The 22,065-nt window shown below is 37.0% G+C and overlaps 2 protein-coding genes across 4 annotated transcripts in view; one reads left to right on the top strand and one right to left on the bottom strand.

Moving 5' to 3' along the window:
* The window catches only part of Cpq (carboxypeptidase Q), a 314,855-nt gene that overhangs the window by 287,163 nt on the left and 5,627 nt on the right, over positions 1 to 22,065 (bottom strand). The gene's annotated exons all lie outside the window — the stretch shown is intronic.
* Positions 17,370 to 17,947, top strand: LOC125360812 (peptidyl-prolyl cis-trans isomerase A-like). Its single transcript, XM_048358929.1, has one exon. It carries the CDS (start codon positions 17,392 to 17,394, stop codon positions 17,884 to 17,886), a length of 495 nt encoding a protein of 164 aa, XP_048214886.1. The 5' UTR covers positions 17,370 to 17,391; the 3' UTR covers positions 17,887 to 17,947.

Genomic DNA, 22,065 nt, shown 5'->3' on the forward strand with positions numbered 1-22,065 from the left:
AAAATACTATGTTCTACCATGAATATAACATGTCCTTTTTCTCCCTCTTCCTCAGCAATAAAACCTTTTGAATTTTGCAGGAAACATTGCCTCATAGAAAAAAAAAAAGAAAAGAAAGGGACCTAATTTTCCAACTTCTTTGTACTCAGATGGGACTAAATGACTTGAGAAGGGAGACATGTCTTTCCTCTTTCTCGATCTCTCAAATGAAAATGGACACTATCATTGTGGAACATGAGGTAGAATTGGAAAGATCAGGAGGAATTGGAATTCCTAGTATTATGGAAAGGGGTTATCTAGAATTTTATATGACAGAGAAAGCAAATTATACCTTGAGTAAGCCACTGCTATAAAGGATTGTCTAGATGACTGGGCCCAGTCCCTGAATTCAAGCCCCATGACCAATACGAAAGAAAGAAGAAAGAAAGAAAGAAAGAAAGAAAGAAAGAAAGAAAGAAAGAAAGAAAGAAAGAAAGAAAGAAAGAAAGAGGAAGGAAGGAAGGAAGGAAGGAAGGAAGAGAGAGAGAGGGAGGGAGGGAGGGAGGGAGGGAGGGAGGGAGGGATGGAGGGATGGGGGAGAGGGAGGAAAGGAGGGAGGGAGAGAAGGAAGGAACGAAGGAACGAAGGAAAAGAAGCAGAATCATATTGGCTTTTTTTTTCTTTTCCCAAAGTTGTTGTGATCTCTCCATATTTTAGCACGTGTCAGCACTTCACTCATTTTCATTGCTACATACTATTGCATTGTATGATTACAGAAGTTGTTATTTTAGGGTCATGCATCTACTCCTTCAGGATTTGTCTGTGTATTCCAAGCAGGACATCCCATGACCATGAGGGCAGCAGCTCGGTCTTACTCTTCTATGTATCCACAGCACCAATGTCCAACCGGCATAGAGAAGATAGACAATGAAAGTCTACAGAACAAATGAAAGGTGGTGGTTCAAAACTCAGGGTTTGAAATAACATGTATGTGAAAAGATGACTGGGGAAATGCAAACACCTGAATTGAGAATAGTATATTTCATTAATTCTTGCCATGAGAACTCATGTCTCCAAGGTAAATACATTGCTTTCTTCATTGGAAGACCTGTCTTAACTCGAATGAAAGCTCTCCAGTAGCACTCATCCACCCAGAGTGTCCTCAAAATTTTGTGTCAAAAGTTTTTTGGGCTTTCCAGTTTCCTGGTGAAAATAAAATGTGTTGTTTGCAAAATAGTTGGCAAAAGAAATGCACTTAGCCACCTTCACAGCATTCACAACCCCAGTCTAAGCGATGGTGACTCCCTGCAGTTTTACACTCCACAGGCAGCTGGAAAAACAGAGCTTAAGAAAACCAATTGATTGATTTTCTGTCCATTAAAAAAATTAAGACCTAACTTATCTGAAATTGGGTTTATTCAGCATCACTCTTGCTCTAAGTGGATAGAATAAAATCCAAAGATGTGTTATATGTGTTATTCAATCGAAGTGTCAATACTCTGGTAAACCAGAGAGAGAGAGAGAGAGAGAGAAAGACAGAGACAGAGACAGAGACAGAGAGACAAAGAGAGAGACAGACAGAGAAATGCACAGAAAGAAACAAGAGTTAGAGTGACAGAGAGAGAGAGGAGATTCTCTGTGTGTGCATGCATGCATGCGTGTGTGTGTGAGAGAGAGAGAGGGAGAGAGAGAGAGAGAGAGAGATTCCTTGGCCTGAAACAACATAAATTATTGAAGGCATGAAATAATTTATCACATGTGCATAAAAGAGATAGTTAAAATGCTGAAAGAATGCAGAGAAGGTGAATAACAGTCCCTCAAAGAACTTGCCCTGCTCAACTACTAAAACTAAAAGCTACGCACCTACAAGCTCTACCCTGCTCTGAGAGCTCCCGGCATGCCAGAGAACTCTCTGGTAAGATGATGCATGTTTGCTGATGTTCTGAAGGGGACGTGAGTAGTCTTGGCACTATAGCAAGCTGTATTCTTCCTTCTTACTCCCATTTCATCTCTTCCTTGCTCAGGCCATGCTGACTACATTTTCCTTTGGCCCTGGGTTTCATGATAATTTCCTCAGAACTCAAGTCCAATTGAGTTTTGTTTTTTGGGGTTTGGGGTTTTGTTTTGATTTTTGTTTTTTGTTTGTTTTTTTGTTTTTTGTTTTTTTGCCAGTCTGGGCCTTGGATTCAGGGCCTGAGCACTGTCCCTGGCTTCTTTTTACTCAAGGCTAGCACTCTGCCACTTGAGCCACAACACCACTTCTGGCCGTTTTCTATATATGTGGTGCTGAGGAATCGAACCCATGTATATAAGGCAAACACTCTACCACTAGGACATATTCCCAGCCCAAACTGAGTTTTTTATTTAGTTCCCACTTGTCTTTTGGGACTGTTTTTTTCTTCCAGAATCTAATACATCCACTTACAAAATATGTTCTGACCTATAAGTAATATGAACCTATATGTGAAGGCCCAATCCCTGACCACACACTTTTGAGCTTTCTTTAAAACAGGAATATTGTTTCCAATAAAGAGAACAAATAGGGTTGAGCATGGTGACATGTACCTATAATCCTACTTCATAGGAGGCAGACATGGGAATGATTTATACCCATAGCCCTGGACAAAATTAAAAGAAATTATCTGACACAAAAAGGGTTGGAGTGTGGTTCAAGCATTAGGACAGCAGCCTAACAAACACAAGGCCCTACATTCAAGTCCCAGTACCACTGACCAAAACATAAAAGGGGGAAGATGAGAAGAATGAAGAACAAGAGGAGAAGGAGCAGAAAGAGAAGAAAAAAGAAGTGGAGGCAGAGGGGAAGCAGGAGGGAGAGAGGGACAAGAAATAAAAGATGGTGAAGAGATTGTACACCAGCTCATGTTGAAGGGAGAAACCTTCTGAGGACTCAGCACTTTCTATTACCGACCTTTTGTCTGTGTTTGACTGCCCAAGTGACAATACCCTCCTCTCCTTTCTTATGATAGAGCTGCACCAGAAAAAGACCCTGTGCTGTTTTGCAGGACATGTTAGGTAAGGACATCTTCTAATCAAGGCATCATTCCCCTGCCTCAACTGTCTTTATCCACTTTCATGTTTGTCCCTGGGCCTCTCAAAACCATCTAAGAGCAAGGATCCACCTCCCAATCACACTCCCACTTCCAACTTCAAGTAATAATTTACAGCAATTTCTTTCAAAAAGAGAAGTGCCTTGAGGCAATCTAAAATAACAATAGGTTTTCAATAAACAGCAATCTAAATTAAAACATGCTCCTCAGTAAATACATGTGCCATATTTGAAGATGCTTTAAATTTGTTTCAAAATTAATGTACATTTAAATATAATTAAAGATGGATGATTGGAAAACATCTTAGCCGTGGCATCTGACCTATTGAAGGTACTACACAATGAGAAACAGACAAAGCTCTGAGAAACCATGGTTTAATAGTCGTGGAGGATGGGGATGCAAAGGAAATAGCTGTGGGAAAAATTACACTGGAATAAAGTAGTTGTTAACCTGAACACTTTCTGGATTCATTTGACTGGAATATAATATTTCTCTTTTGGTATTTCAAAGAGAATTTCTTCATAAGAATATAAAATCATAAATGAAAATGATAATCCACAAAGAAGAGGAATTATTGGGTTAATATCCCCACTATCAGAGCCACTAACGTGGGATTTCTAAATAAAGGCCATAAACAAACATTTGGTTTATATTCAAGTTCCACTTCCTTTCCACTTCCTCCAATTCTTATAGTTACTCATGGGAACCTCTGATTTATTTAAGTAAATAAGCAAAAGTATTGGATTTATTCCCCCAAATATTTTCACATCCAAACCCAAAGCACATTTAGATAAATATCTATATATACTGCAAAATGTTAGTGGACCTTGACATATTATTTGATAGGTTAGATCAACAAGTCAAATTATTTAAAATTCCTTCCCAAGATTAGAACCTAAGTTTAAATTACCTTGAAATAGAAATTCACTTATTAAGAATGATCATAATGTAGGGACATTTTTGCTGTACAGTATAGTTCTAGCTCATGAATACAAATATATTACACTAGCAACTTCAGCCAGCATCAATCATGAGTTCTTGTCAAATCTTATTTTTATCTTGTATCTGAAAATGGCCACATTATCCATAATATCACTTTGATGAATTCTTAATATACCTTGATATTTATATACCTAATTAGATTTTTTTCAATTTGTTCCAATTAATAACAGTAAGTTTAATAGAAACTAACAACTATGTGAATGGTCAATGGCTTATGCTTTCTTCAGTGCTTAAAATAAGAACATGGTCTCCATTCTTTATGTAATCTATTATATAAGGCATAGATGTGTGTGTGTGTGTGTGTGTGTGTGTGTGTGTGTGTGTGTGTGTGAGGGTGTTATTCTAGGGTTTGAACTGAACTTAGGACCTGGTGCTTATTAGATAGATTTCTACAACTTGAGTCTTGCCTCTGGTGTTTTTGCTTTCAGTTATTTTCATGACAGGGTCTCATGCCCCTCACCCACCAGCACCAGTCTCAGACAGTGAGTGTGCAACCTATGCCTCTTGCATAGCTGGGATTATAGATATAAACTACAACACCTGGCTTATTTCCTGAGTTAGGGGTCTTGCCGACATTTTGGTGAGGCTAGCTTCAAACTGTAATCCTCCCAATTACTGTCTCTGATGATGCCAAGATGCAATTTCTAACATATTTTTTAAATAAAATGTTTATGAAATACTAGGAAGAATACTGCAGAGATGATGTGCTGTAAGTGCATTTTTTAAAAAAGGAAAACCAGATCTTAGCTACATGAAATTCTTTAGTCTTACAAAGTTCCAAGTGAAGATACTAGTAGATTCCAAAGATCTGGAACATTTATATTATTTTATACTTGAAATGTTTTTGTGGAAATCCCAGATTATCTTAACAGATTCTAAAAATGGCATGTCATCCCAATGCTATTTTGATATTTAACCTTCTTAAACTAGGTAACATTTCTTAAGACTTCTACAATAAGCTGTAGTTGACATGCCAAAATACAAATTACAGAAAGTATATGTTGAAGTAAATGACAATAAGTTAAATACGTTGAGACAATAATAATTTATTTCCTTTAAGGAATCTTTTTCATCAAACAGCTCAAAGCACTTCTCTAATGTCCTTCTCACTACTCGTGCTTTGCTTTAGAAGGACGGAAGTGAGTGCCCCTCTCAACTTGCAAAGCAAGTTCACATGCATAATCTTATTTTACACACAGCAACATCAACTATTCATGATTGACATGCAGGAATACACTTACAAACTGTGTGTGCCAACACCTGGTGATAAGCTAGTACACGCCCAAGACATATTTCAAATATCATTGATGGAAGCAGAGGTTAGTCACTTCACCTGAGGATGAGGGAATAAGATCAAAGAAGTAAAGAATTTTGACCACCATGAGATCCCAGCAAAGTGGCAAGGCTTCTACCCAGAATGTCTGGAGTCCTTTACATGTTTTATGGGCACCCAGAGGGAAAGTGTGAACAGCTGGGTGTAGGGTCTATCTGAACTATAAACTGATTGATTAGGGAGGATTCCTTATGTGGGGAGTTCTATCCTCTGATACTCCCAACTCAGGCATTTTTTTTGGGGGGGGGCGGAGTGGGGAAATGCATTGCATCTCTCTCTAAGAACAGTCAGGAAGAGAAAACACTATCAGAAATACCAGGAGCCTCAACTTCTGTGAGGAAAAGTCTGACAAAAACCACTATTAACAAGTAAGCATGTGTCAAAGGCAGTTTATAAATGAAACATTACAAATCTTATGTTTATGTATACAATTTATAAATCAGAAAAATGTTATTTTTCCGATAGTATAGCATCACACTAACACTATATAGTTAAGATTGAATGTCTGTACACATATTCACTATACCTTCAAAAGCAGCAGGTGTCTTTCTTGGTCATTCTCATTTGTTAGCTAACATTGCCAATCAAGGTTTTATGTGTTTCTATCAGCCTGAGAAGGCTAAACCAATAATTGTCTTATTTAGCCTATGAGACAAAGTTAACCAGTTTCAGGAAATGAGTTTCATAATCAGCAAAGTAACCAGAGAATTTGATGCCTGGTATAATCAGGCTCATCCTTCTCTCATAACAGGCTCTCGGAGTCAGCCCAGACTCCTGCCTCACCTACCAAGCTCCAGTTCACTGCATTGTGAACTTTGATTTTTCTTTCTTTGGCTCAAAAAAGGAATCTAGGAATTTGAAGGGGAACTTTTCTTTCATTTCCACCAGAAAATATGGTTTTATTGTCACATCTTGCCAGCCTCCTTAAAACTATAAACTACTAAGCATTTTGTTCAGTAAAACTGAATAAAATACAAATGAGGTCAAAATTAACACTGAAGTCATAGCTGCCCCAAGATGCAGCTATGGGCTCATTGCATAACCGGTAAAAGTAGCAACAGCATGAAATCCCAGATGTAACTGGGGCCACAAAAAGTCATGTGTTGCTCTTTGATGGTTGTAAATCCTTCTCATACATACATTTACTGTCTTTGGCCTCATAAACAGAAAAGGCAGAAGTGTTCTTCAGTGTGGAAAAAATACATATGTATACGTATGTATATATATGTACTAGTGTATATATACATGTATTAACATGTGTGTATGTATATGCTATTCAATGTGGTATTCAATGTTATTCAACATATGCATATACACTTGCATATATGTATATATACATATGTGTATATGTGTATATATACTATATGCATATATAGTATATATTTATATATACATATAAATAGTACACATGTATATGTATGTACATTTAATATAGTATATATGTGCATATGTATATATAGTCTCATACAATCTCCTCTGTTTTCAAGGTAGGTTTAAACCTGAGCACAATCTTTGACAATTTACTAACACTGATCCTGTATAATCTAATGCAGTGATTTCAAAATTGCACATTAGAGGAACTACTTTCCTACATGAAGCAAGGGTATTTTGAGAAGACATTATTAGAAACACAGGATGAGTGATGTCCAAGACACACACATTTCAATGAAAATAGCAAAGAACAGGCAAAGCACTAGCACTGCCCTCTCATAGGCTGTCAGTCCCTGGAAGGATTTGTGGGCAACTGCTTCAGGTGGTTGCCCCTAAGCACCTGTTTCCCTGTGTTTCTAGATTTCCCATCATTGTGATCATGTGCTGATTTCTCTATCCCCGTCTTCCAATTTTATACAATGATGAGATGTGGTAGTCATGAAAGAAATGAAGATAAACTACAACATACTTCAACACCCCTAAATTTTAATCTTCCCCTGTTTGCCTCTGTTTCTGTTTTACTTAATAAGGCACATGCACCACAATCTGTGCTATTATTACATTTTCATTCTCTTCCTTCCTTAGACATAATGCTTGTTTCATCTGAATGTAGTATTCAATATATGCCTGTATATGCTTTCGCCAGATGGAAAGGTGCAAAGTTATTAGTGTAGTCTTAAATTGTGTATTAATTATATGACACTATGCCTATCATCCTTCAACTCGCATTTTAAAATCCAACATTTTCAGTTCAGGATGATATATGTAACTCTAGATCATCTGTGGTTACTGCTTCTAATATTTCACTGTGGAAAGTGTACATCATATGTTTACTATTCTGCTGTGACAATGATTCCTTATTACTACAAACAATTCTGTAATAAATATTCTTATGCAGGCCTCTCTCATTACTTTGAGGGGCTCTGTGCCACTGCCACTAGGCTTATCTTTATTATTTTTTGAAGTTCTTCATTTGAATTAAAATACATTACTTTTGCCATCAGGAAAATATTATTTTAAAAGTCAGTGTGGAACGTATACTTTTTACTAACTCATCATTAGCCACTTTTTGTTCAGACAAGTGATATTCACAACTAAGGCTTAAGTAAATACACTTTAGAATGGGAGTGAAGTATATAGAAATATTCTTAGCATAAGGATGAAGGTCCAATTCCATGAACTTGACAAAGACAACCAAGACTCTTCTCAGAAAATTAATCATTGGATGTTTTGTGGCAATTTTCCCCAAGATAAGTGCAAAAGACACACTTGAAAGGTAAGATTCAGATGCAGGATAATACAGCAGGCTGATTTTTTAAATTTACAAATAATTAGCCCTGTCCATAAAAGCCCCATTAGCTTTAAAGTAATTTGGATCATAGACTGACAGTTTACAAAAGGAAAATATAAAGGAATAAGGGATCATTAGTAGGCTATGAAGCTGACATTTCCCTCATAGAGGCAAGACTAGAAATTATCTCATTTGTGTCCTTATGATTAACACAGTATGAACTATTCTTTGGCTTATTAGGTTTTAAAAATGAAAATTTAAAAACCTCTAGATAATTTACAGCAACACAAACACTTAGGAGGCCTAGTATCAAATTATGGTAATAATAATGAATTACAGAAATGAACTCATGATAGTTCAGAGTACTGTTATAACTTTGTCCTGGCCACATTATAACTTAGTAGCAAAGACTAGAATTTGAAACTCATCACTCCTCAATGTTTTTACTAAAAATACAGAATTAAATTATCATCTATATCCCTTCCCTTCTTTCCTAGAAATTTCTGTCCTAAGCAATACATGGGGTGGCCTTGGAATTTCACTGTCCACTTTGGTACCTTTCGTTCCATTAGCCATCCATTTACCTCTCCCTCAGCATGAACTGCTCTGCAGTCACTGGACAAACACATCTTAAATACTTCTTTTTCCTTTCCTAAAAATACTCTTTTTTTTTCCTTCTTAGCCCTAGTGAATCCTTCCTTCAGGATCATGTGTCATGTCCCTTGAAGGCTTGCTCAACCCCAGTCACAATCATTCCCTGTCTTCCCCTTGTTTCCATCTGACATTAGTATGTTCTCTTTAGTTCAACTGTGTGCCATCACTACCTGATCAACTGCTGGAAGTACTGTGATACAAATACAAGAACCACTGACTGAAGACCTACCACATGACAGAAGTGATCTTAGGGGCTGTAGAGACAGAAACTATCCTAATCAAGCTCTAATCAAGTATACTGACCCCACAGATAAGCGAACAAGAATGGTTGCTGTGGTAGTATCGGCAGAGACAGCACTAAGACTTTTAAGACATGCCTGATAGAACCAATGACTTCTTTGGTTCAATGTTACCATCTTGGGACATATAGCAACCTTGTATGAGGACTTGATTGCTTTGTACAAAATCAATCTGAAAAGGTCAGCATATTTTAAATTAAGCTCACTCATCCAGTTTCTTCTCAACTCTCTGTGGGGTTTTTCTAATAACTTCTCTAACAATATATCACTATGATTTTTTTTACTTACCTCAAAATTGAAAGCCTTATAATGTTTAGTTCTATGCTTCTTCATCTTTTATACCTAAAGGTACTAATTGTTCTTTAATATTATATATTCTTAAATCCAAACCACTAGTCCTTCATATCTAGACTCTCTCAGGTCTTTCTCTTTTCCCACTCATTTGTCACAGTCAAGCGAATGCTTTCTGGAAATGTTTACCTGAAAAAAATTTTAATTGGGCAGTAGTCCTTCTGACTCTAAATCCAATCTGGCCATGGCAGATTTTCAGCTATTCAGGCATTATCCTCTTTCTATCTGTCATCCGTATTTTCACTGTGCACATTTCAGAAATGCCTCACACATTACCTTGTCGCCTATACAGAAGTTGCAATGGTTATTAATTTTACCATTTCAACTTGACTGGGCTATAGGATGCTCAGAGAGAACAGGTTAAAAATTGCTTCTGGTTATAATATTGAGAGCTTCTCCAGAAGAGGTTAACATTCAGATTGCCAGGCCTTGTAAAGCAGATGACCTGCCTCACTATGAATATCATCCAACCATGAGGGTTCTATTAGAATAAAAAAAGCTGAAGAACATTTAGTTAACTCTACATGACTGAGTCTTCTCCCAGTGCTCCTAGTTCTCAGCTCTTCAGAACTGAACTAGAATCCACACTGTCATCAGCTTTCTAGCGCACAGTCCTTCACACCATAGCATTACCTTTCCATGCCACACCACAGGACTTCGCAGCCTCTACAACCGCATGAGCCAATAACTTATAACAAATCTCTTCATACACACACACACATTATATATATTCACATTACATGTGAATATGTGAATATGTGCATATATACATATACATTCATATATATATACATATATATATCCTCAACAGACTGATGAACTATAGGCATAATAATTGCTGGTAAAATGTACTATTCGATGACTTTTTAAAATAATTCTGTAGGAGGTGAACTCAAGAAAAAGCTGATAGTTCTTGGGCTCAATGGGTGAAGTCATTCTCCAGTTCCTTCAAAACTATTAGGTTGTTATCTGGTGTCGGTGGTTTATTTATCCACTTTGTCAATCCGGCTTTGAACATCTTTATGCATTTATCAGTAGTTGATCTCAAATTTGTAAGCCATCTCCTGCTAAAAAAAACTAATCTTCTTAATGTTTTTCTCAGAAAAAAATGATTCAATTTTATGAAATAAACTTGTGAGACTTCCTGGAAATTTTGTATGTGATTTTTCAAGACAAAGACATTCAAGATTATAAGAAGTCCTATATAATGCCTTGATCTAGTCAGCTCTCTGAGAGATATTAAAGTGCCTTGAGCTAACTGGTACCTTCTTGCATTTTTCAGGTGTTGTCTAAAAGGCAACTCTTAGGAAGCCACCATCAATGTAGAATGCATCACAAAAGCTTTTCTTTTTAGTGTCATCGAGTACAAAAACATGTTCTTGCCAGCTTGCTTCAAGCGACTGGAATTTAAGACTAGGAACATACTTTGTTTCATCATTAATACCCCTAGGAACATGCTGTACCCTTTAAGATTTTCAAAAAAGAAATCTCTTCTTAGAAGATTTTTCATAAAATTAAACACTGGAATTATCACCCATGTGATCTGAAAGTCTGACTATGCTAAAGGTTATACATAAACAAAAGAGACACTATCCTTACCCTCAAACGCTTAGAAACTAAGAAATAAAAAAAACACTGACAATGATTTACATGACCCAGAAACTCAAAGCATAATAGTAAATAAAGAATTAACCTTGTAATGACATTGTATAGGCAAAAATGTAAGAGAATGTCATAATCTAGTGGGTAAAGAAGGAATTAATAAATATTGGAAGAGTAAAGAGTGATAGGCCAATTTCCTCTTGAACAAAATGACAAATTTTCTACGTGTCTATTTTTACTTTATGACACATTTACTATAAGATGGATGTGTGTTTTAAAATACCGAATGTAGGGTACTCTACTAGTTATGCTCCTTAATTCACAGTACAAAATCATGCAAGTATTTTTGTTTTGTTTGCTTTTAAAATGTATCAATTGCCTTTTATTTCCTTTCCCCACTCCTTTTCCCATGTACTCAGCTGCAACCATTCTAAGATGACTTTTGTTTATAATTAGTTCCTCTTGTAACATGTAAAGTATTAAGCTATGTGCATTTAACATTGGATTTATATGTATTCAACTGTATGATGCATGCTGAATTTTTTTGCTTTATTTATTTTGCCTAGCTTTATGCTTCTAGGGTCCAACCATGTTGATATGTATGTAAGAGCCAGTGGCTTCATGATTTTCCCAGGAATGGGCCCTCTACCATGTTTTCACAGATCCACTCTTCTAGTGATGGGCTTCCACCTGATTCCTGCTACAACTTTAGAAATAGAGCTTCAAGAAATATCCTGGTATGTGAGCCTGTCGGAGACTTGTGACAATTTCTTTGTCACTAGGGAAGTAAAATATGGAGTCACTGAGGATGCTAATATATTTAAATTTGCTATGAATACACAAATACTGGTGCTTCATGTCTTCCAGCAGTGCAGGAGGATGCTTGTGTTTTCACAGCCAGTACATTTTGTGCTCCTGATAGAAGATAATATCACTATTTAAAATTCTGCACTGTTTCAACTTTTTTTTTGTACCAATACTGAATCTTAAGAGCCTTGAGCTCTTGCCTGGCCCTGCATTCAAGGTTGGTGCTGTACCACTTGAGCCATACCTCCACTTTGAGAGGGTTTTTTTTTGTTTAACTGGAGATAAAAATCTCTTAGATTGTCTGTACAGGCTGGCTTTGAACTGCAATCCTCAGATGTCAACCTCTTGGGTAGTTGGGTTACAGGTGTGAGCCATTGGTGCCTGGCTTGTTCTCATTTTGAATGAGTTACAGATCTCTTTATATAGTTGTTGGCTTTTGAATTTGTTCTTCTATAATCTGGTAAATTAGTTTTCTCATTTTTATATTAGGGTTTGTAGATTTCCAGAATGTTATAGTCTACATAGTAGTAATCCCTTCACAATTTTAGGTATGCTAATATCTTCAATCATTTTGTGAGTATCTTTCTTCATTGTATTTATCCTTGAACAGAATTTTTTACTGTTGAGACAACAAACTTCACTGTTTTTGTCTTATGGTTTGCACCTGCTAAATCATGTTTATGTGCAAATATGAAGGTACACAACAGATAGATTCAATGACACAACTCTTAAAAAAATAACCACAAGGAAGATGGAAACACTTCAAAGACACAGGCAGAACAGATCCACCATGAGGCAAGATGGAGGTTTCCTAGGAAGACACAGCTGTGGACAAGACACAAGTAGATAAGAGGCTGCCGCTGAAAGTGGGACAATACCTCCCCTCAAAATAAGTCCTTAGAGGTAAACAAATTTGCACAATGACAAGTGCAAAGTGGCCTTACAAAATGAATTCCTCTTCATTCTCACATCTGACTTGATACAGAGAGGGAGAACACAGACTATGAGTCACTGAAGTCAAATCCATCAGATGATTCCAGACCCCAAAAGTTCAAATTTAAATTATCTGCAGACACAGGCTCTCCATAACACCTCTGTTCCTACTGAGAATAGGTATCAAACAAAAAGAAATCCTGAAAAACTGTGAAAATTCTACTTCTCTGAAGAGACAAAGGAGGAAAAGAGGATACGCGCAAGTAACAAATTACCTCATGGTGGGATGTTGTGGATAAAATAGTTATCACATCAGTAAGAAACAAGTGGAAGAATGTGGATCAAACATAAATTGTTGTCTTCCAATCTTTCTGACCCATGCAGCTTCAGTTCCCAGAAAGCATAGGTTTTCGTGCAAACCTGATTATGATTTGATTGACATTCATTTATCTTCCCCTTTCTTGTCTGCTTTCACTCAAATGCAAACCAAACTTATTATTTGAATCTGACAAGGGACATAAAAGAACTAGGGAAATCACATAGTTCTAACCAAAGTTTAAGCACAAATGTGTTTTCAAATATGCTTTTTAAGTTTGTGCTTTCTCATAATCCACTCATTATTTTATCAGTAAATATTTCATATGCATCTCTTACATACCAGGCTCTGGCTATAAGAATTTAAACTGTGCCTTGGACAATTAAATGATTCTAAGTAAGGGACTAGCATGAGATCCATATTTTATAGAGGTAATTAAATCAGTAGTATGAAAATGGATTAAAATGAAATTGGAGTCAAGACTATCAGCTAAGAGAAAAACTGTGGCACTGGAGGCAGATATTAGACTCTAATCTTTGAAGTGACAGTGGAGCTAGAAGTCCCACGTGACTGACATTTAGGGCTTGCTGGCCCACTGAATGCCAGAGTGAGGGAAAAGCAAAGATTTATTCATTTAACCGAGATTTCTTTATATATTGCTGTGTAAGAGCTCCTAGGCTGAAGATTAGAATGGGGTTTCTCAATTTTGGTGTTACTGAAATTGTGATGATGTTGAGAGAAATGAGGAGGCATGTCCTGGGTATTATAGAGTATTTGGGGTATTCAGTGGCATTTCTGGTCTCTACAAGTAGCACTATCCTGTGTGTGTGTGTGTGTGTGTGTGTGTGTGTGTGTGTGTGTGTGTGTGTGTACTGGAGTTCACACTGAGGAACCTCATACTTGTTAGATAGGTATTCTACCCCATGTAGAGGTTCTGACTTTAAGAAGCTTACAATTTAGCAGTTAAATGCTCAGATACAAGAATGCTCAAGTTACGGAGGGAGAAGTAGAAGGAGGACATTATGGATACTTCTTGAATGATGAATAAGCATAGAAAAAAATTGATAGAGGAGAAGACATGTGAGCTGAATCTTTCAATCACAAATACTCCAGGCAGACAAAATACTCCAGATGACAAAAGCATGAAAGTAAGATACCATGTGAGATTCTAGGAGAATTCGGAGGCTCCTGGCTTGAGTGACTAGGTGAATGGCAATGTAATTAGGAAAGATGAGACCCACAGGGAAACAGAATGCTTAGTTTATGGTGATAGCAAGGCAAATAGTAGTTCTTAAAAATGCAGGTAGAAATTAGAGGATGGTGTGTACACCTGTAATCTCAGCACTGGAATTCTGAAGCAGGAGGAACAAGAGTTTGAGGCTAGCTTTGGCTACATAGAAAGTCACTATGAAAAAAATAGAAAGAAATGAACATAAAATCATGAATACATAGATTTATATTGTTAGAAATTATATTTTAAATATATTATATTTTTATATTGCATAGCCAATAGCCTACATTATATGTGTTATATATATTTATTGCATTAATAACTGCAAATAATTAAAATATTAAGACAGAAAAGACTTGTAAAATTATATTGGCACTTTCTACACTTGTTGGAACAGTTTCAAATAATTTACAACCTTACAGCTTCCTAGAATATTCCAATCATTCCTCTTGATTCTATGTTATTTACTGAAAATGTGAATGTATCTCCTTTAAAAACTCTCTTTGACTTTCTATTAAAAGGATCTTTCTAGCCATAGTATTTAAGAGAAAAGAAAAAATGCATGTAAACACATTTGAATTTTATAACCAATAAAACTTAAGTCAAATAGTATTATTGGCATGTGGTAAATGCTCATGCTGTGTGGGCTAAAAAGATACAAACTATATGCAGTATGAACTCAAATTTTAAAATAGGGATATATACCTACAGAAAAGTTAGAGAAAAATAGACATGATAGCGACAATCTTTCTCAAGGAAAAGATCACAGATGATGGTTATTATTTTAATATTTATGTACATATTCCTTTAATGGACAGATATTAATTTTATAATCAGAAAACATTCTAAGTGAGAGTGGTTCAAAAGTATCATCAGCATGTAGCAAAAAATATCTTTCCATTAAAAGTGAATATTGCCTTAAAGAAAGACCCACTTAAAAATGTACTGATGCTCCTACATTGACATAATCACTCCTACTTTTTGATATGTGTTGGGTGCTGAGGATACAGAAATGGATTTCAGTTCCAGGCTTTTGGGAGCTCTCACACTAATACAACACATACAATTGATAACATAGTACTTGGGGAACTCCTTCTAGCTCTGAAGAGAGGTCACTTTCACTAGACCAAGAACTAGTTAACAATCTGCTAAGTAAGTAGGCTTAGAGATCACACATCATGACGATCCTGAGTTATGTCTTCTGGACAAAAGTTGCATATTCTACAGTTCCTCCATCTTGCCCGCATGTTACCCTATCCTGGGTTTGACTGCTGATTCTCCTTCTTTTACTTGTTCTAGTCTGATGTTCTATGTTATCTCAGGATGGATTGGAGGTTATTCTTTCTCCTATCGCATTTCTAAAACTGCATTTTGTTCTCATCTCTTCCTACATGATATAGCCACATATTATATAGCCACATTCAGAAAGCTCTCACGTCTCTCACAGAACTTTGCCTTGCCATATAAAGAAACTAAGTCATATTATAAGACTTAAATCTAGTACTGGAAAGTTTGTTTCTTTTTTTAAAAATCATCTCTGATAATGGAATCTGCTCCATCATCTCTGCCTGGGAGAACCTAGACCTCAACTGCAACATTCTCTTGTGGATTCTTGTAAACATCATACTTCTCCCATTGAAAGAGACCTTATTCCAATGATCTCTCATTTTTCAGGTAGCAATTTTGAGATCACACCACTAGATTGTGGCTAAGCCAAAGTGACAACATGAGTTTCCTTGGAGAGAGGGTAGAAGCTGGCTCTTCAGAAATTTACGTGTACCTAGAGATGCTTTTATGAAGACTTGACTTTACCTCCTGTGGGAATCTTCACACCTGATCCAGCCTAACTCTCTTGGCTCCTCAAAGCCTAAAATATTCCAGTTGCCAGACAACTGTTTATCTGCATTGAACCCCTTGGGATGAGAACTGAGGTGAAACTGAGTCTTAGAATATGAGAATAGATTCCAGTCGAGGACAACTCATTTCCCTTGGGTTTGGAAGGCCCCAAGAGCAATGAGTAGTTTGCCTTAGCTTTCAATACGAGACTGATACCAGGGAAAAGCAGGCCCACTATAGAGTGAGAAACAAACAGAAATAGAAAAACATATCCAAAAGAGCATGCAGAAACTAGCATATTCTGCCATCAAAATACAAGTGTCAGCAGCTTTTGAAAAAGATCTTCTCCAGCTAGATGGCTAAAAATAGGGATCTTATGAATGAAAATAACATTAAAATAGCTGTATGTGAAGCAACATAGTCCAATGATTGATAATACAAACACTGGAGCCTGACTTTTGTTCATGTCTAAACATAGCTTCTTAATAGATGTGTAATCCTGAGTAAACTATATAACTTCAGAGTCTGGCTCCTTCATCTGTAAAAAGCTAATAAATAAATACAAAAAGAAAAGAGGGCTGGCAGCACAGCTCAAGTGCCTGCCTACCAAGTGCTAGATCCTGAATTCAAATCCCCAATACCATACACACACACAAAAAGAACATCTATCCCTTTAAAAAGAGGGCTTAAGGGGCTGGGAATATGGCCTATTGGTAAAGTGCTCATCTCGTATACATGAAGCCCTGGGTTCGATTCCTCAGCACCACATATATAGAAAATGCCGGAAGTGGTGCTGTGGCTCAAGTGGCAGAGTGCTAGCCTTGAGCAAAAACAAAAGGGGGGGGTGTTAAAAGGAGGGCTTGAGTTGGTGCCTAATTAGTGCTTAGTAGAAAGAAACTGGAAAAAAAAATCCACTATTACTATAGAATTCCAGGTTGAGGGGCTCCCTAATTGCCTAAAGGTCTCTACCCCTGATTCATGCAGCCTAAGGAAGATCAAAAGTAGACATCCAGGCTTGATACTTCCCTGAGCATTCAGTCTAGGTCTATGGTGGCACACCTGTAAAAGGCAGACAAGCCAGGTTTCTCATTTCCTTGGGTTTTGAAGGCCCCAAGAGCAATGAGTAGTTTGCCTTAGCTTTCAATACTAGACTGATAACCAGGGAGAAGCAGGCCCTGCTACATGTAGAGTGAGAAAGAAACAGAAATAGGCCGCTTTGCAGATGCCGCTGCCCGCTTGTAGTTACCAGCTGCCAGCCATGGTCAACCCCACCGTGTTCTTCGACATTGCCGCCAACGGCAAGCCCTTGGGCCACGTCTCCTTCAAGCTATTTGCAGACAAAGTTCCAAGGACAGCAGAAAACTTTTGTGCTCTGAGCACTGGAGAGAAAGGATTTGGTTATAAGGGTTCCTGTTTTCACAGGATTATCCCAGGATTCATGTGCCAGGGTGGTGACTTCACATGCCATAATGGGACTGGTGGCAAGTCCATCTATGGAGAGAAATTTAAAGATGAGAATTTCATCCTAAAGCATACAGGTCCTTGCATTTTGTCCATGGCAAATGCTGGACCAAATACAAATGGTTCCCAGTTTTTCATCTGCACTGTCAAGACTGATTGGTTGGATGGCAAGCATGTGGTGTTTGGGAAGGTGAAAGAGGGCATGAAAGTCGTGGAAGCCATGCAGGGCTTTGGGTCCGGGAATGGCAAGACCAGCAAGAAGGTGACCATTACCGACTGCGGACAACTCTAACACATTTGACTTGGTTTATCATAACCACCAGACCATTCCTTCGTAGCTCTGGAGAGCACCCTTCCACCCCATCTGCTTGCAAATACCCTGTAATACATTTGTGCTCTCACTGCAGTTCTTTGGGTTCCATGTTTTCCTTACTCCCCTCCAAGTCTAGCTGGATTGCAGAGCTAAGTTTATGATTATGAATAAAAACTGAAGTTGTCTGTCCTTGTTTGGGATAGGATATTGATTCATTTTAAGCAGCAGGAAGTCTAAATACACTCCTGAGTAGGTTTTGCTTCAAAAAAAAAAAAGAAACAGAAATAGAAAAATATATCCAAAAGAGCATGCAGAAACCAGTATATTCTGCCATCATTCTCTTGACTATGTTATGGAAGCATGGATAAGAGAGCTGAAGCTCTATTCTTCAACCCAGTTTGCTATTACGATGGAAACTCTAGCCCAAGTGAGCCCAAGGAGAGTAGGCACTCAGGTCATTCATAGGTCTTGATCCCACACTGTGAGCTATAGGCTGAGAACAAAAGTTATTACCATTCCTCTGTAGCACCCGATAGAGACATTGCTCTTGGAGAAACACGTTGCTATCACTATTCCTCTCTACAAGAGCATCTAGGTTCTCTTAAGGAAAGTGGCAAGACATAAGATAGAAATTCAAAATTCTTTTTTATGCATATTAGTTGTACAAAATAATGGGTTTCACTATTACATTTTCATACATGTACATAAGGTGCTTTGGTAATGTTCACCTTTCTGTTGCACTTCATTCTGATGTTAGTGACTTTGTTTGGAGCAGGTCATGGAGCTTCTATAAGAGTGTTGTGGAAAACAAGAGAGAGAAATTAGGATGTGGGTATCCAGAAACCAGTAAAATGGCAGAGCAACTAGAATGGTAACAGAAAGAAGCAGGAAGGACTCAGAACTAAGAAGTGCCATTCTGGGATCCCAGGATTTCTTGGGGTCTGAGGATGCTACAACAAACATGTCCTTGGCTGAACTGTTCAAGGAAACAATCCAAGCAAGACATGGATCAGACATGCAGACAGTTTGGTAGAGCCACCAACAAAGGGCAGAAGCTTCACCAGCTCAAGGCGTTTAAATCCAGCCAGTGACAAAACACTGGCCAAGAAACACTACTAATCAAGGCTTATAAAAATGCATGTAGGGGCTGGGAATATGGCCTAGTGGCAAGAGTGCTTGCCTCAAATACATGAAGCCCTGGTTCCATTCCTCAGCACCACATATATAGAAAATGGCCAGAAGTGGCACTGTGGCTCAAGTGGCAGAGTGCTAGCCTTGAGCAAAAAGAAGCCACAGACAGTGCTCAGGCCCTGAGTCCATAGCCCAGGACTGGCAGAAAAAAAAGAAAAAAAATGTCAACTAAAACAACTAAGCATATCATCTGAATGGTATGAACTTAATAAGTACCCTTCTTACCTATTCTTGCCTATATGATGGATGACATGTAAAGCAATGAGCTGTATAGGCCCTTGAGCAAAAGGAAGCCAGGGACAGTGCTCAAGCCCTGAGTTCAAGGCCCAGGCCTGGCAAAAAAATAAAATAAGATAAAATAAAAATGCATGTATCCTGTCATCTAGAAGACTGTGTGCATGTCCAACGCTGCACTCTTAGTAGTGATTAAAAGGGAATCTTCAATGATCTGGATAAAGTTAGGGCAAAATTTAAACTCAGTTGTAATAACAGACTTTAAGTTACACAAATATTCAACAGTAAGGTTGAAAAGTACAATTGGCCGTGCAGACCTTAACACAACCTTTGACTAATAAATGTCTTATTCATACTCAAAGTGACTCTTAGGGAAACAGAATAGTAAATAAAATAAAATAGAAACATTAGAAATTGACACTGTGGGAAAAATAAACTTCACAGAGTTAGAATGACAAGTCATTAAATAAATAACCAGATATCAAAAAATAAATATTAATAACATAAACCACCATCAACTTCCATGGAGGGAATACTGTATAGATTTCTCCAATATATTATTTAAACTGTTCATTTTGGCTACATGTTATGACATGAAAAAAACCAAAAAGTATGACCCAGATACAGGAGAAAAGTACGCACTAGAAACTTTCTGTAAGGAGGACAAAACAGATAAAGCAGCTATTACAATAATTAACTATTGTAATTATATTCAAGAAAATTAATACTAAAAAAATACCTAAATAACTAAAGGAAGACATGATAATAGTGTTCCATCAAATAGGGAATTCTCAATAAAAAAGTAAAAATGATTTTTAAGAAGACCAAATGAAATCTCTACAGTTGAAAAGGAAATAGCTGTGTAAAGGCTCAATAGTAGACTTAAGCTAATGAAAGAAACAACACTTGAACTTGATAGATTGATAGAGGTTCTATAATTTAAACTACAGTGAAAACAAAAAGGAGAAAAATAGGCAGAGACCCAGAGAAATATAGAACACCATCAAGTATACAAATGCTTTCATAATCACATGTACCAGGAAGAAAAAGAGGAAGAAAATATTAGTAAATTTAATAGCCAAAAACGTTCCAAATTTTGCACATATCCAAGATTTTTTAAAGATCTCAAAACAGGATAAAAGCAATAATAGCTCTTGAAGGAAGAAAATTGTTTATCATGTACAAAGACACTTACCAAATACTGCCAACTCATTTCTTAAAGAAAACTATGGAATGCAAAAGGCAATGAGATGACATATTTAAAATGCTGAAAGTAAAATGCAGTAAACTAGGAGTCATGTACTTAACAAACTTCTTTCAAAAATGAAAGTTAAATAAGGAAGCAAAATAAATTAAATAAAGAAAGGTGAAAGGAGGCTGTGAGAAATTTTTACTTAATACAGTCCATTTCCCTTACATAAATAAAAAAATTTTAAACTAAATACCCAACAAATTCAATAACTTCAATAACATGAATGAATTCCTAGAAATATAGAAATCTGATTAAAACTTACTCAAGAGGAAATAAGAAATGTGGATAAGCGAAGAAATTTATGTTAATAATTAAACATCTTCTAACAAAGACAAGTCCAAGATCAGATAGATTCACTGGTAAATTCTACCAAAAACAAAAAAGTACTATTCACACTAAGCACTGGTGGCTCACATGTGTAATCCTAGCTACTCAGGAGGCAGAGACTGAGATCTGAGGACTGTGGTTTGAAGCCAGCCTGGGAAGGAAAGTCTGTGAGACTCTTATTTCCAGTTCATCACCAAAAAAGCTGGAAGTAGAGCTGTGGCTCAAATGGTAGTGTTAGTCTTGAGCAAAAGAGGGTCAGGGACAGCACTCAGGCCCTGAGTCCAAACCCCAGGAACATCATACACATACAAAAAGTACTATTCAAAATTTCTTCCAATAATAACTAATGAGGCAACACTTACCAATCGATTCTATAAAGCCAATATTACTCTGCCAAATTAAGTGAAGATATTACAGAAAAAATCAAACCACCAAAAAATAAAAGGCCCTTATGAATGTAGATCAAAATGTACTCAGACAAATACTAGCAAATTAAATGTAATACCGTATGAAAAGATTATATGACCATGACCAATTCAGATTTATCCTGGGAATGTAACATTAGTTTAACATATGAAAGTCAACTAATGTAACTCACACAATTCAACAGGCAAAGAAGAATATTTTTAGACATTGAGACAACTGGCCATCTACCCAAAAGACTACAAACAACAACACACTAGAGCCACCAGCACAACAATGTTCATTGTAGCACAATTTGTCATTGCCAAAATATAAAACCAACCCAGATGGCCCTCAGTAGATTAATGGATCAGGAAAATGTGGTACATATACACAATGGAATTTTATGCCTCTATCAGAAATAATGACATTGCCCCATTTGTAAGGAAATGGAAGGACCTGGAAAAAATTTTACTAAGTGGAGTGAGCCAGACCCAAAGAAACATGGACTCTATGGTTTCCTCACAGGGAATAATTAGTACAGGTTTAGGCTAGTCACAGCAGAGGATCACAGGAGACCAATAGCTATGCCCTTATGAATGCATAAGACGATGCTAAGTGAAATGAACTCCATGTTATGGAAAGGAGTGTTATATCACTGTTGTAATTACTTTCAACATGCCATGTGAAAACATTTTTTTCTGTTGATGATCCTCTTGTATCCCCTGCCTGTGTTTTTCCCCATGCTATCA

This window comes from Perognathus longimembris, chromosome 12, assembly GCF_023159225.1.
Source record: "Perognathus longimembris pacificus isolate PPM17 chromosome 12, ASM2315922v1, whole genome shotgun sequence".
Lineage (NCBI taxonomy): Eukaryota > Metazoa > Chordata > Mammalia > Rodentia > Heteromyidae > Perognathus > Perognathus longimembris.